Source organism: Dromiciops gliroides, chromosome 1 (assembly GCF_019393635.1).
Source record: "Dromiciops gliroides isolate mDroGli1 chromosome 1, mDroGli1.pri, whole genome shotgun sequence".
NCBI classification, from domain to species: Eukaryota; Metazoa; Chordata; class Mammalia; order Microbiotheria; family Microbiotheriidae; genus Dromiciops; species Dromiciops gliroides.
Genome location: NC_057861.1, coordinates 673613191 through 673629052, shown reverse-complemented (window position 1 = coordinate 673629052; position 15862 = coordinate 673613191). Strand labels below are relative to the sequence as shown.

The window sequence follows — 15862 nt, the reverse complement described above, 5'->3', positions numbered from 1 at the left end:
TACCGAGAAGGGTGGTGAGACCCAGAGAGGGGAAGTGATTGACATGGTTTGTAGCAGGGCCAGGATTTGAACCAAGGAAAGGCTGGATTGAGACGTAAACATATCAGTAGGCAGAGATGAAGGAGCCAATAGCGAGGGAAAGGTTGAAGGTGTATGTGACTGAGGGGATGATCTATGGGCTCAGGTCCTGGAGGAGATGGGTGGGTGGAGATGACTTAAGTTGGGGGAAGGAGGGTGGACTGGGGAAGGCTCAGCCTTTTCCAAGAGAAGGGAGTTACAGAGAATGATAGAAAGACTGATGGAGAGCCTTTGTGTATGTGGGCTGTGTCTGTGTCCTTCCAAGAGCCCCCAGTAAAGGGCCTCCTATTGGTCTCGTGTCCCCACAGGTCACTGGTCAGTGCCCGTGCCAGGAAGGATTTGGGGGACGTACCTGCTCCCAGTGCCAGGAAGGGTACTGGGGGGACCCAGAGAAGGAGTGCAGAGGTGAGGCCTAGAGTGCCTGAGGGGGGCGGTTGTGGCGGCAGCTCAGTATGGGGGAAGAGCATCCGGGTTTAGCAATTAAAGGACATGGGGCTGTTAGACCCTTTCCTTGTATTGGCTAGCTGTATGGCCTTAGACAGCTCACTTCCCTTCTGAGTCTTTTACCTTATCTGTAAAACAAGGGGGTTGGACCAGATGGGTCTCCAAGGTGCCTTCCATCCTGTGGGGACCAGTTTTTAATTGGGGAGTGTCAGCTAAGCGGCTTGCCTAAGAAAAAACAGTGTGGTGGGGAGGGGTTGCATCTCTTTAGGGACCAGGGAAATCCATCCCCTGTGCTGATCTCAACTCCTTTGTTTTTCCCCAGCCTGTGCCTGTGACCCTCAGGGCTCAGTCTCTCTGCATTGCCACCCTAGGACAGGGGCCTGCTCATGTCGAGATGGCATCTCAGGCCCTCAGTGCAAGGCCTGTGCTCGGGGTTCCCAGGGCACTTTCCCTCACTGCCGTCCCTGCCCAACCTGCTTCTCTCACTGGGACGAACGACTGGGTGCCCTACAGCAGCGGCTGGCCACATTGGCTCAGGGCAGGGATGCCTTGAGTGAGGCGGCTACTGACCAGGGCAGTGGGGGGCGGCTGCTGGCCCTGGAGGCAGCCATGGGGCAGGTCCAGGGAGTCCTGGTGTCCGCCCACCCCCTGGTGGGGCCCTTGCAGCAGCTCGTGCAACAGCGGGATGGACTCAGGCAAGACCAAGGAACTCCAGGGGCTTGGAGAGGGGTGGGTAGAATCTTAGGGTCTGACAGGACCTGGAGAATCAGGGAGAAGGCCTGAGATGCGATTTCCAGCTTCTGCTATCCAGGGTTAGCCTGTCGGAGTCCTCCCTGAGTGTTTTGCTTTCTTCTTTATAGGAGGCAGGTGTCAGTGGTGGGTTGGGCGCTTCGAGTGGTGGAGCAGAGTGTGAGTGTGAGTGGTCCCTGGGCTGGAGCTCAGCACACCCGCATAGGCCAGCTGACTCAAGAAGTAGAACACCTCAACCGCTTGACCGCCCAGCTCAAGGAGGCTGCAGGGGGAGCCCAGGGTATGGCCCAAAGTGGTGCTAGTGACACTTCTGGGGGACTGTTGGGAAGGAGGCTGCTCCTTACCTGCTGACCTTTTTTCCACAGATGCAGCTTCCCTGGTCTCTAGGGCTGCTCTGATCTCCCAGGAGGCCGAGTTGGGTGTCATAGCCACAAGTACCCTGACAGACACAGAGAGTGCCCTGAGTCAAGCCCACAATGTCCGATGCAGAACAGAGGGGCTGCTGCGGGAAACGAAGCTTCCCTTCAGGGCAGCTGCTTGGGGCGACCAGCTCAGGGGACTTGTGAATGCCTCCTGGGCCCTGAGCCCCAGCCTGGCCCAGATCAAGGTCAGAGCCTTTGGGACAGGAAGGATGAGGACATTTGAGGCTTGGGGTGAGGGGCTGTGGTGTTAGGAGAGATTTCATGGGTAAGGAGATCTCTGGCGGACTCAGACATCCTAGACAGGGCTTCTGGTTTGGACGAACCTGAATTTAGAGTCTCTTCCTTCCCACCTCTGTGAGTTTGGGTAGGTTTTCCTCCTGCTACCTCTTATAGCCTCAGCTTCCTTCTTCATAAAATTACTGAGTTAGACTAGGTAGCCTTTCCAGCCCCTTATAATCCAGATGTTCTGGGCAGCAGAGTTCTGTGATTGGGGGTCAGGAATCTCTGATATTTCTTTGGGCCCATTGTATGTATTGCAGGTATGTGGCAGGCATTGGGGCATGGGGAGGGCCTGCGCTCTCTCCCACTGTGGGCCAGCCTCCTGTTCTGGAGCGCTGCCCACTTCCCTGTGGGCACTGGCGACTGCTCACAACACATCCCATGCTTTGGGTGCCTCAGGTAGCAGACTGGGGCGGCTGCGTCGTCGGGTAAGGAGGAGCCACCCTGGGGGTGGGGGGGTGGAGGCGGGGCTGGTGTTAGAAGCATGGGAAGAGGGCACTTGGGTGAGATTTTCAAGGGAAGGGGGGAAGGCCAAGACAGTTAAGAAGCACCAGCCCCACTAAGTCATGCCACCTCCCCAGCTGCAACGGGTTGGGACCACGGCCGAGGCTGCCCACTCACAGGCTGAGGAAACACTGAGCCGAGCTCAAGCCACGTGGCATGGGGCTAGTGCTGCTCCCATCTTGGCCACCATCCAGAGGATCCGGGCCTTCCTTACAGGTGCGGCCAAGGGCGAGGGGAATAAGATAATGATCCTCCTCCCCTCCAGTCAGACCCCCCTAAGCGGGGCCTGTGAAGAGTTCTGAACTCAGGGGCTCAGCAGTGGTGGGGCTGGGGCCCTCTCCCTGTGATCTAGGTTCAGGCAGAGTCTAGGTCAAGAGTGAGGTTGACAAGGCAGGGTCTTATCAAGGGCCCCCAGGAAGTTAAGAGTCTGTGCCAGGGTCACAATGGGGGGGGGGGTCTCCTTGTCCCCATGCAGGTATAGACTTCCCCCACCCAGGTAAAGCACAGTCAAGCCTGGGGGGTCCAAACTAAAAAGAACACTAGTTGGGTTAAGAAGTCCTAGATTTGGATCCTGTCCTCCATCCTAGGTGGCCATATGACCTCAAATAAGTTGATTTCCTTCTTTTGAGTCTCAGTTTTCTTGTCTGTTAAATGGTTATAATATGCCACCTACTCTCAGGGTTAGGTCATGGGATTTAGCTCTAGAAAGGCCTTAAAGATCTTTATTCTGAAGAAAGTGTTTTGTAAATCTTAGAGCCCTTTAGAAATGGGAATTTTTGCTAATCTTATTTTTCTAGCCAACTAGAGGACACCAACTATGGGCACTAGCCCAGGGCACTGGGCCTGGAGTCAGGAAGCCCTGAGTTCAAATCCAGCCTCAGATACTGTGAGATCCTTGGCGAGTAACTTCACCTTTGTTTGCCTCGGTTTCCTCAACTGTAAAAGGAGGTTTATAACATTACCTAGCTACAGGTTGTTGTGAGGATCAGATGAGATATTTGTAAAGTGCTCAGCACACTGCCTAGCACATAGTAGGTGCTTAAAAATGCTTGTTCCCTTCTCCCCTTCCTTCTTTCTTCCTGTCCCAGTGAAATTTAAGAATCAGGATCCACTTCCATAGTCCTGACATCAGTCCCTTGTCTTCCCTCCAGATGAAGGGGCTGATCCTGAGAGTGTGGAGCTGGTGGCCCAGAGGGTCCTGAATATTCCCCTGCCCCAGGGGGGCCAGAGAGCTGTCCAACAGCTGCTAGAGGAGATCCATGGTGCCCTCCAGCTTCCAGACAGTCTGGACTGGGCTCTGCCTTCAGCCCAGGGCCTCCTTCAGCAAGCGCAGTGGGCCAGGTAAGGAGCTGGGGCCTCCTGGGCTGTAGAATGTGCCCCTAGTCAGGAACTGAGAGATCCTCTCTTCTCACAGAGGAGGAGACTGAGGCTAGGAAGGGTTACATGACTTGTCCAAGGTCCCACAGCAAAGTGCATGGCAGGGCCAGCATCCAGTTAGGGAGTGTTTTTTCCAGTGTGTGCTGGGGTGCCGGCCTGTGCTAGAGATACAAAGAGATGGAAGACCATGGTCCCTGCCCTCAGGATGCTTCCCCTCCAACAGGGGAGATACCATGCAGACAGCTGTGTCTTACAGATGGAGACAGAACCCATAGAAGGTAATCTCAGAGGAGAAGACACAGAGGGGCAGCTAGGTGGAGCAGTAGATAAAGCACCAGCCCTGGATTCAGGACGACCTGAGTTCAAATCTGTCCTCAGACACTTGACACTTACTAGCTGTGTGACCCTGGGCAAGTCACTTAACCCTCATTGCCTCATCCCCCCCCAAAAAAAACCCCCAAAACCAAAACCAAACAAAAACAGAGGAGAAGACACGGCCAGGGGTAGGAGGAGGTAGAATGAGTTTGGGCCTGGCGGGAAGCCTTTAGGCAGGAGTGAGCAAGGAGAGCCTCCCGGGCATGGGGTCAACCAGCCAGTGAAGAGGCAGCTAGTCACTGGGAGGGAGGAAGAGAAAGGAGGCAGATGGTGCATGGTTTTAGCTGTCAAACAGGAGTTTATATTGCAGCCAGGACTTGAACCTGTGTGTTAGGACTCCATAGAACCTTAGACACTGGTCAGGAGCACTGGAAACAGAGAACTTGAAGGCACCTTTACCTTCTCCAAACCCCTCCTCCCAGAGAACAGTGAGATGTGAAGGAGAGAAGACTTGCCCAGGGTCACCCACAACATGGCGGAGATGATCCCATTTATCATGAGACATGAAATCCAGCACGCCGTCCATTACGTGTCACACTCTATGCATTGCTGACTCGGCCCTCCCTGGGGCCATTGAGCGCTCAGGGTTGGGACAGGGTCAGTTGACCTTCCCTGTGCCCACAGAGAGGGTGCAGACAAAACCCAGGACAACGTAGCGAAGACCCGGGGAGCTCTAGCTGAGGCCCAGAACAACGTAGGGAGAGTGGAGAGAGAGCTTCGGAAAACAAAGCAGGCGCTGAGGGGCCTGGAGGTCCAGACACAGGAGGTAAGATTCCAGGGTGTTCCCGCTCCTCTCCCACAGGCCCCAAATTTCCCAGATTTCCCCTCAGATACTCCCAGCATTCGGCACCTGTCAGTGGTTTAGGACAGGGCTTCTTAAACTCTTTCTACTTGTGACCCCTTTTTGCCCAAGAAATTTGTATGCGACCCCAGGTTTATAGGTATATAAAATAAGTGAATATAACCTTTTTTTTTTTTTTGGCGGGGCAATTGGGGTTAAGTGACTTGCCCAGGGTCACACAGCTAGTAAGTGCCAAGGATCTGAGGCCAGATTTGAACTCAGGTCCTCCTGAATCCAGGGCCAGTTCTCTATCCACTGCGCCACCTAGCTGCCCCTACATAACCTTTAAAAAAAATTTTTTTTGTGAGGCAATGAGGGTTAAGTGACTTGCCCAGGGTCACATAGCTAGTAAGTGTCAAGTGTCTGAGGCCAGATTTGAACTCAGGTACTCCTGAATCCAGGGCCAGTGCTTTATCCACTGCGCCACCTAGCTGCCCCATAACCTTTTGCTGTTGCCAAATTTTTTTGACCCCCCCACATTTAGTTACGTGACCCCATATGGGGTCTCGACCCATAGTTTAAGAAGCTAGGGTCTAGGAAAACATTCCCCAAAGTCCCATATGCCCCTAACACTCCAGAAACTCTTCCTTTCCTTTATATGTGTCATATATGTGCCCCCAACACTCCTCAGGCCTCCCTCACTGAACCTTATGTTCCCCAACACTCCTTAATTTTTCCAACATTCTCTGTGTCCCCCAACACCCTTAAAATCCCTTAGCATTCACTGCACCCCAACACTCGTAACCTTTTCCTGTGTTCCCTAGTAATGCAAGAAACCTACAGCATCCCTCAAAATAATCCCAATTTTTTAAATCCCAGGGTCTCATGGCCTCAATCACACAAACCTTTCCAATGTCCTCCCAACTCTTTAAACTTATCCTAATGTCCCTAAATACATTTCAGTGTCCCTTATGCCCTTGTCCCCCAATGACCTCTGGATCCCTCCCACTTTCCCAAAGTCCCCAGTGTTCCCTTCTAAAACAATAGAAGCAGGACTTCAACGTAGGGGAAAAGGTAAAAAGAGTGTCTGAGGGGGTAGAACTGAAACCCAACCTGAATCAGGATTTGGAAAGGAGAAAAATCTCACATAGGAAGGGAAGGGAAGGCAAACTCTTGGTAGACTTAGAATAAAAAATAAATTTGAGGCTCCTGTAGAAGAACTGGAAGAGCCTACTTTGTGGAGGAAGCAGCTGACTATCCACTTGGGGTGCTGTCAGGTGGGAAGGCATGCAGTAAGGGTCAGAGGAAAACAAGAGTGGTGATGGGTGACTCCTTGCTGAGAGTCCCCAGACAGCTAGCTGTCAGTGTGATAACAGTTAGAGAGAGGCCTGTTATTTTCTTGGCAGCCCATGCATTCCGTGCATGACTGAGAACCTCCCATGGCTTGTCATAACATATGACTAATATCTATTTCTGGTGATTCATATGGGCGCAAATAATATTGCCAGAAGGAACCTATAAAGTATTGCCAAAGATGATAAAGTCTCGGGTAAGAAACTGGAGATCAAAGGGACCCAGGTGGTATTTTCATCACTGCTACCCTCTGAAGGCAAAGGAGGCAAGAGAGAAAAACAGCTAAGAAAATGATGTTTGAGAATGGGATTTTGAATTCTCAGCCATGTCTTAAAATAGAGGAACAACAGACCTCTGGACAGGGATGGAGCACACCTAACAAAGGTGGGTAAGAATGCGTTTGCCAGGGGAAGCTAGATGGTACATTGGATAAAACACTGGCCCTGGATTCAGGAGGACCTGAGTTCAAATCTGACCTCAGATGCTTGACACTTACTAGCTGTGTGACTCTGGGCAAGTCACTTAACCCTCATTGCCCCACAAACAAAACAAAACAAAAACAAAGAATGCATTTGCCTTGTGTCAGGCAAATATAATCAGAAGGGCTTGAAATTAAAAATAATGGAAGAGGGGGACAAATTGCTGGTATATATTCAAGACCATAGAGAGTACCTACATTGTAGGAAAATAGCAGTTTGAGATATCCTAGGATCTACAGATGACAGAATCCTAGAGAGGAGCCGGTAGTAAATCTCATATCCTCAGGTGACACATGCTCAGAATGTCAACAACAGGCAAAATTAAACTAGAGGTTGTAACACAAGAAGACAAATTTGACCTCCTACTTCTCATTGAGACTTGGTCCGTGACTGAAAAATGATTCTGGATTGGTATCCCTTATAGGGGGAAAAACAGCCAAGCTAGGTAAAACTGTGATGGAGTAGCACTGTATATTGATTGATTGGTTGATTGATTTATGGGGCAATGAGGTTTAAGTGACTTGCCCAGGGTCACATAGCTAGTAAGTGTCAAGTGTCTGAGGCTGGATTTGAACTCAGGTACTCCTGACTCCAGGGCCAGTGCTTTATCCACAACAACACCTAGCTGCCCCCAGTAGTATTGTATATTAAGAAGACATTCTGTCCTGTGTGGCTGTCCAGGAGCCAGAGGATTTTGGCATGGGTGCACACTACAGATGACATGGGCATGTTCAGGAAACAGATCACCGCCCTGGAAATGAAGCAGGAAATTGTAAGGGCAGTGGTAGTGGTGGAGGGGGGAGTCATCTGTCCAGCTTTCGGCAGGAACTCTCCCTAAAGCAGAGTAGTCAGTAATTTCTTGACTCACCTTCTTGATATTTCCACCCTTCAATCGGTGGAGGAACCAAGAAGTGGGGGGGGGGGAGGGGGGAAATAACTTCTGGTTCTAATTCTCAATTACAAAGGAACAACTGGTTCCTAAAGTGTAAATGATGAGAATCTTGGAGGGGAATGGGGAGGGGAGAAACCACTTCCTCTTCAAGTTTGTGATTGAAGAGGTTGGGCATCATCTGACACGCTTCCTAGTTTTTCAGAAAGCAGATCTCAAAGGATTTAGAGGAAGGATAGGTAGCATTCCATGAATTAAAGTTAAATTCTACCCTAGAAGTCAGCCTAGGAGGAATGGGAGACTCAAGAATGAAATACTGAAAACAAAGGGAAACAGTTCTGATGAGGAGGTCAAAGGGTAGCAGAAGAGAACAAAAGTAAGATGCACAGAGAACTCACTGCCCAACTTGGGTTTTCAAGAAAGAAGTATAGAAAACAGAAGCAAGAATAATAGGCCTTGTAAGGTAACAGGATCAAGACAAACCCAGCAGAGTTCTATAAAAATGGTGTCAGGTGAGCGGAAGCTCAGAATGAAAGATAAAGACTAAATGAGGGGGCAACTAGGTGGCGCAGTGGATAGAGCACCAGCCCTGGAGTCAGGAGTACCTGAGTTCAAATCTGGCCTCAGACACTTAACACTTACTAGCTGTGTGACCCTGGGCAAGTCACTTAACCCCAATTGCCTCACTAAAAAAAAAAAAAGACTAAATGAAAGAGGGATGGATTTTTAAAGCTTTACTGGGGGAAAGTGAGATCAAAGAAGGGAAAGAACTTTAGGGGCTGGGGATGGAATGATAGCTGATCCCTGAGAGAAAGCCAAGATGCTCAATTCTTTTTTAAATTTCATTTTGGTGAGGCAGTAGGGGTTAAGTGACTTGCCCAGGATCACACAGCTAGTGTTAAGTGTCTGAGTCTGGATTTGAACTCAAGTCCTCTTGACCCCAGGGCCAGTACTTTATCCACTGCACCACCTAGCTGCCCCCAAAGGTGCTCAACTTTTATCGCCTTTGGACTGGAAAGGACGAAAGATGGCTGATGGGTAGTGGATAATCAGGCTAAGTAAGGAGATAGCTGCCGCAAGTACTGATGGAGCATCTTCATGGTGCTTCAAGGTGCTGAAATTCGAAGAATAAATACCTGCTTAAGGAGCTTACATTCCACTGTGGCACAGACAGCACATAGACGTATGTACAAACATGCACAGAAGCAAGACTGGGGAGTTCAGGAGGGAGGGCACTAGCACTTGTGGGGGATGGGTTGGAGAAGGTTTCACATAGAAGGTGGTATTCCCACTGTCTTGAAGGAAGACAGATTGTAATAAGATGGAAGGGAAGAGGCATGGAAGATGCAAAGGCACAGAGACAGGAGATGGAATACCATCTGTGAGGAGCAGAAAGAAAACCAGTTGGCCTTCTAGATGACAGGGTGTGAGAAGGGGAATATGATGAAGCTGCACAGTTGGCTTAGGGCTGGGTTGTGAAGAAGGGTTTTTAAAAAGCCAAAGAAGAATCTATATTTGATCCTAGAGGCAATAGGGAGCCACTGGCATTTATTAAGTAGGGGAATAAAATGATGAAAATTGTGCTTAAGGAAAATGTCTTTGGCAGCTGTTTGGAGAATAGACTGAAGTGGTGAAAGACTTGAGGCAGGGAGATCAACGAGGAGGCTGTTAGCATAGTTTGGTCAAGGCCATGAAGTCCTGAACTACAATGGTGGTATGGGAAAAGGTTGGATGCACGAGATGTTGGGGAAGTAGGAATAAGATTTGGCAACTGATTTGATAAGTAAGGTAAAGGAGGGTGAGGAGTCAAGGTTAATGCTGTTTCAACCTAGGAGATTGCCTTCAATAAGTAGAAATAGGGAAAGAGGGGGGCAGTTAGGTGGCGAAGTGGATAAAGTACCAGCCCTGGATTCAGGAGGACCTGAGTTCAAATCTGGCCTCAAACACTTGACACGTACTAGCTGTATGACCCTGGGCAATTCACTTAACCCTCATTGCCCCACAAAAAAAAAAAAGAAAGAAAGAAAGAAATAGGGAAAGAGAATGAATTCTGTTTGGTACATGTTGAATTTTGAGATGTTCAGGTTGAAATGTTCATTTACAGTTGCTGATTGGAAACTGCAGTTCAGGGTAGAGATTTGGATTGAATATATAGATTTGTGAATCTTCCGCTTAAAGATGATAATTGAATTCATGGGAAATGATAAGTTCACTCAGAAAGAGAGAGAAGAGGACTCAGGACAAAGACTTGGAGAACATGCCCAGTTCAGGGAGTGAAGGGAATATTGAAACAGTGGAGGCTTAGAAGGAATCAGTGATCAGACAGATGGGAAAACAAGGAGAAAATCTCCAGGAATAGAGAGCGATCAGCAGTCTTGAATGCAGCAGGGAGAGCAAAAAGGATGAGGGCTGAGAAAAAAACATTGAAGTCATGGGTAGCTCTGGAGGGAGTGATTTCAGCTGAGTGATGAGTGGGGTCAGAAACCATACTGCAAAGAAGTGAGCCGAGAGGATGTAAAGGTAATGAATGTGGACAGCTTTTTCTAGGAGTTTGTCTGGAAAAGGGAGAAGAGATAGCACAGTATCTTGAGGGAATGGTTGGGTTTATTGAAAGTTTTTGTTTTTTAAGGTGGGGAGACTTGGGCATGTTTGAAGGCAGTAGAGAAGGAACCACTAGCTATAGAGAGATTGAAGATGAGAGAGAAAGGGGAGATCATTGAGGGGGTCAAAGAAGACAGGAGAGAATGGGATCAAAGGCACATGTTAAGGGGGTTGGACTTTGCAAGAAAGGCCACTTCTTTGTCCCAGACTGGGAGACAGTCGGAGAGGGAGGGAGAGAGAGAAGGAGGTGGGGGTGATATAAAGGAATTTTGAGATGAATCATATGGGAGAAAGAAGGAAGTCTTGGCTCAAATTAAGTCAAATGACCTCAATTTTCTCAGAGGCCAAGTCCAGTTCAGAATGTGGAGGGAGGGGAAGGTGTGAGAGAAGAAAGGTAGGACTGGGTAAGGGCAAAGGTCCAGATTTTTGCAAAGGAAAGAGAATGGAGAATGCAAACTATAGGCCAGTGAATTTGACATTAATTCCTGGAAAAATTCTAGAATGTATTATTAAAGATACAGTTAATGAAAATCTAGATAAGGGAGAGGTGATCTGAGAATCAGTCTGGCTTCATCAGGATTCTGTAGGCCAGGCCAAACCAGGATTATTTTCTTTTTTGACAGGATACTAAACTGATAGAGTAGGAGAATGTAATGGATAAAGTTTATCAAGATTTCAGCAAAGTCTTTTAAAAATAAAAGAGCTTATGGTATTGAAGAAAAGATGTAGAATTATGTGTGTGAGGCAATGTCCCCAAATGAATTTGGAACTCATTAAATGTTGGGACACAGAGAGTATTTGTTAAGGGTTCATTGTCAGCTTGGAAGGAGGTCTCTCGGGGAGAGAGAGCCCACCAAGCTGTGCTTGGCCTCATGTTTTTCTCTGAGAATTTGGATCAAGACATAAATAGCATATTTATCAAGCTCAAAGATGACACAGCTGGGAGGGTTGGCTAACACACATTGTAGAAGAGAATCAAGATGCAAAGGAGCTTGACTGACTAGGACATTTGCTGGAATCTAATAGGGTGACATTTAATAGGGATAAATGTGAAGTCTCACATTTGGGTTCAAGAAATTGACTTCACAGCTATAAGACACAAGAGTGTTTAGGTAGTAAGTAGTTTGTCTGAAAAGGGTCTGTGGGTTTTGGTGGGCTGCAGGCTCCACATGAACTTATAGAATGATGTGGCAATTAAATATGCTACTAATAGAATCATGGGCCATATTAAGATGCACAGCTCCAAGGAGCCAAGAAGGTCCTGGTCCCACTGTATTCTGAACCTGTTCAGACCACGTCTCCGGGTTGTGTCCATTTCTCACTAATGCATTTTAGGAAGGACATTGATAAGGTGGAGTGCATTTGGAGAACAGCAGCCAGGATGGTTAAATGAATTAGACATGTGGAAAAGAAGATTGATTGATAGCTATCTGTCTTCAAGGATGCTGTTTGGCCCCAGAGGGCAGAGCCAGGAGCAATGGGTGGAAGATGCAAAAGGAGTTATATAATTTATGTTAGGAAAAACTTCCTGACAACAGTAGTTTCTGGAACCATCCCCGACTTCTTGTAAAGGCTGGATGGTCCCTTTTCCAGTGGTTTGTTGTGGGCATTCTTTCACAAGTGTATTTTGCAGTAGATCACTGCTGGGGTCCCTTCCAACTCTAAAGTTCTGGGCTTCCTATGATCCCTAACACTGCTCAAAAATCCTTTGCTGTCCCCTGATCCTCCTTGTCAACATTCCCCCAACACTCTAAGAAATGTCCTTCAATGCTTACACACTAAAACACCTTGAAATTTCGCCAATGTTCAGTGTCCCTCAACATTCCTTAAAGCCTTCCCCAACATCTCTAGGATCTCCCAGCACCCCAGGGAACCTTCCTTAACTTCCCTCAATAGCCTTTGTATCCAGACATGCACCCAATGTCTCCCAGCACCCTCTGGTCCTACTTAAATAGGACTTCTAACACATTCAGAAAACTCATGTCTATTTTGTTCCCCAACTCGATTCTTCCCTCATTTTTGTCTTTGGGTCTGTTGAAATCCTAGGAACCACATTCCCCAAGGTCTCTATCTTTATCCATCCCCAAATACACCCTTGGACTCCTGACAACCCAGAAAACTTCCCTAACATCTGAAACTCAAATCATTGGAAAACTTCCTCAATGTCTCCTTTGAGCTCCCAAATCCTGAAACTCTTCTAATACCCTTTGGGACTTCTAAGCTCAGACTCCCCCTTTCCCCCCCCAAAACCCCAAACAAACCCCTTTTCTTCTGCCCTAACCCCACTCTCCTGTTCTCCCCATCTCTTCATTGGGCCCTGAACACAGATGGCATTAGGGCTGGTTCAGGCTGCCCATGATCTGGATGTAGGTTCCACCCTTGACCAGCTCCTGGGGGCAGCAGATGCTCTGCAGGCTCAGGTGTCAGAAAATAAACTACAGTTGAAGGAGGCCCAGGAGCAGGCAAAACAGGCATCAGACACAGCTGCAAACTTGGGCAAGGTGAGATGGAGCCTGGTCATGACTGAGGTTTGCAGGATCCTGTGTCCTGGGAAACAAGGGTACTGCCCTAGACAATATCAGGGTAGCAGGATGTTCCAGGAATGGAAAGGAGGTTGTCCTAGGGTGCAAAGGCCTCAGTCTTCTGAGTCCTAGGAGAGGGAGAGGGAGGCCTAGGGTGAAAGTTCCCAAGTCGGGTAGGGGGATTGGGGAACAGAGTCCTAGGGTGGGAACTGATCTGATTGCCAGGTGGGTGGTGACGGCTGAATGTGGGGGAGAAGGGGGTGGTGTTCCAAGGTCATTTCCTGTCCTCACCTCCTTCTTCCCACCCTGGTTCCCGCTGCCCCCAGGAGCTGCAGACAGCCAAGCTACAGTTCTCAGAGCTGCAGTCTGGGATCCATGGTCTTGGGGACGGGGTGAATGGAGCCAGAGATCGTTTGCAGCGAATTCAGGCAGAAGCCAGGGAGCTGCTGAAGAAAGCCAGCAGGAGCTGGAATCGCCTAGAGGGTGAGGCTGGGGGCAGGGAGGGATGTACCTGGTAGGATCCTGAGGGCCTGAGGATTTCAGGGGAGCCTTGGGAGTTTGGGGGACTGAAGGAGTCCCAGAAAGCTCAGTTTCTGGGACCCTGACTGTTTGGGGCAGGTTTCTCAGGGAAACCTCATGTATATTTAAAGGATTCAGAAAACAGTATCAGAGGGTTTCTGAGGTACTGGAAATTTGGGGATCCTCATTCTCAGGGGTGTGCTAGATACTAAGGGCCCCCCCCAGGGGCCATGAATGTTGGAAGTTTTTTTGGAAGACCAGAGTGGTTGGGGAAGATCATAGGAAAGTCCCAAGTACAGGGGCTTCTAAGCAAGGGTTATTTTAGGGTTCTCTGAATATTGGGGAGCTTTGGACAACAGGTATTTGGGGTTTTCAGGGGGTCTTGAATGTTTGGGAGTCTTACTAATCTTCAGATGAGAAGCCCAGGTATTTGTGGGTCACAGAGAGCCCACAGAGTGTTCAGGCCTTTGCTGTTGGTGAAACTCAAGATGTACAGGTGCATGGGATTTTTAGAGGCCCCTAATATTTGGGTTTATGAGTACTGGGTACCTTTTGGAGCCCTGGACACTTGCAGATTTCAAGGGGCTCTAAGTGTTTTGGAGTGGGGAGGTTCTCAATGGCCTTGGGTTTGGGGGGCCCTGAATGTTGGGAGATTCCAGAGGACCTTGAGTGTTGGGGGAATCTCTGAATGTTTAGGGGTCCTGGAGATTGGAATTCTAGAGGGCTTTGGGTGTCTGGGGATCTCAAGGGTTCCTGAGGTTTGGGGGTCTGTCTTGGGTGGTGCCTGGGGCCCTGTCCTGGCTGAGTGTTGGATTCGGCAGGGCTGGAGAAACGCTTTGCCAGGAATGAGCAGGCACTTGGAGAGAAGGCAGCTGAGCTGCGGGCCCTGGAGGGCAGAGCCTTGGGGCTGCTGGAGCAGCTGAGGCAGGACGCCAGTGCCCATGCCACCTGCTGATCCAGCGACCCCCAGTAAAACGAAGACCCCCCCCTTCCCCGCCCCCCAGAAAAAGTCCCAGAGTCTTAGGATACAGACCCGCTCCCCCCCCCCCCCCCGCCACTGGCTCTCCCCAGAAGTACAACAATGATCCCCAAAGACTCTCCCCCTGCATAGGTCCGACAGCCATTCCCCCAAGAGCCCCCCTTTCCCCCGCAGAGGGACCCTGGCCCCCATCTCCCAAGACTTCCCCCACCCCGCCCTTTACGGAGGGACAATGGCCCCCTGTCCCTCCGAGGATCTGCAGCCTCCTCCATCCCCTGTCCCTCCTGCCCTGCTCGTCACTTAAACTTGCCGGAAAGCGGCCGAACTTCTCGGTCCTACCCTTGAACCTCACCCGGTCCCTCCCCTGCCCTCCCCAAGCCCCGCCTCCGGAGCCCCCCGGGGGACAGGGCGGGGCGCGCCCTCCCGCGCGCTCCGGGCTCGCGCATTCCGGGACCCTCGCCGCCGGTGCTGAGGCTGCGCGCGCCTGGTCCGCCACAAAGTCCGGAGCGGATCAGGCGGACAGCGGGCCGGGCCCAGCGAATCGCTGGGCCCTGGATTCCAGGTGCAGATGTCGCCGTCAGGGCGCCTACTGACCCTGCTATTTCTATGGTTCTTTGACCGCTAATCTTGATTGCTGCACCCATTCCACCATCTGGGAAACTGAGGCAGCATCGTGGCGGCGCAAAATGGAAATGATGCCCTCCCTAGGCTCTAGAGTCCCCATCCCAGGGAAGGAGAAGCAGCCTCGGCCTGAGATTGAGAAGTGGGTGGTCTGAGACATCAGGACACCCACCTTCCCAAAACCCCACCCACCCACTCTGGGCTTCTGGTCATTCGGGGGGCCCTTAAACAATCCCCAGGGCTTCCTTGGCCGCCACCACCACCTCCTGGAAGAGAACGGGTGTCTTTTCCTTTAGGTCTTTGTATTTATCCCTAGCTCTCCTTCCTTCTGCTTTAACACTGAGCCAGGCCCAGACGTGGAACTTTGCAATTCAATTTATCCAACATAATGAAGTGTCTGTTAAGTGCAGGAGTCTTCTGGGCTTCGGAGGAAATACGGAGGTTAGATAGGACAGTCAAAACCTGCCTGGAAGGAGCCTCAGAACAAGCCCCTTCATTGTAGGGGAGGGCACTGAGGCCCAGTGGGGGCTCACAGAACTTGTCCAAAGTCTCATAAATACAAAGTCAGGATTAGAACCCAACTCAGTTCTCTTTCCACTGTACCTGGGTGAATAACAACTCCAATATGTGCTAAGTGCAGCAAAGAGTTTCAAGAACCTGTTTCCCCTCCCAAGCCTTGAATCTCATTCCTTCTCTCCAATACACCATGCATGGGGCAGCTAGGTGGCGGAAGTGGATTCAGGAGTACCTGAGTTCAAATCCGGCCTCAGAAACTTGACACTTAGTAGCTGTGTGACCCTGGGCAAGTCATCTAACCCCCATTGCCCTGCAAAAAAAAAAAAAAAGGAACTCCAATACACCATGCATAAAAAGCCCAAGCAATTCACCT

The 15862-nt window shown here is 49.9% G+C and overlaps 1 protein-coding gene across 1 annotated transcript in view; it reads left to right on the top strand.

Annotated features, from left to right (window-relative positions):
- Positions 1 to 14403, top strand: part of LOC122735547 (laminin subunit beta-1-like) — a 35014-nt gene extending 20611 nt beyond the window's left edge. Inside the window, 11 exon segments of the mRNA XM_043977167.1 lie at positions 387 to 483; positions 845 to 1217; positions 1383 to 1552; positions 1638 to 1879; positions 2234 to 2401; positions 2555 to 2693; positions 3629 to 3818; positions 4854 to 4995; positions 12660 to 12833; positions 13181 to 13337; positions 14195 to 14403. Coding sequence (XP_043833102.1) covers positions 387 to 483; positions 845 to 1217; positions 1383 to 1552; positions 1638 to 1879; positions 2234 to 2401; positions 2555 to 2693; positions 3629 to 3818; positions 4854 to 4995; positions 12660 to 12833; positions 13181 to 13337; positions 14195 to 14328 — 1986 coding nt within the window. The 3' untranslated portion in view covers positions 14329 to 14403.
- Positions 14404 to 15862: the final 1459 nt, after the last annotated feature.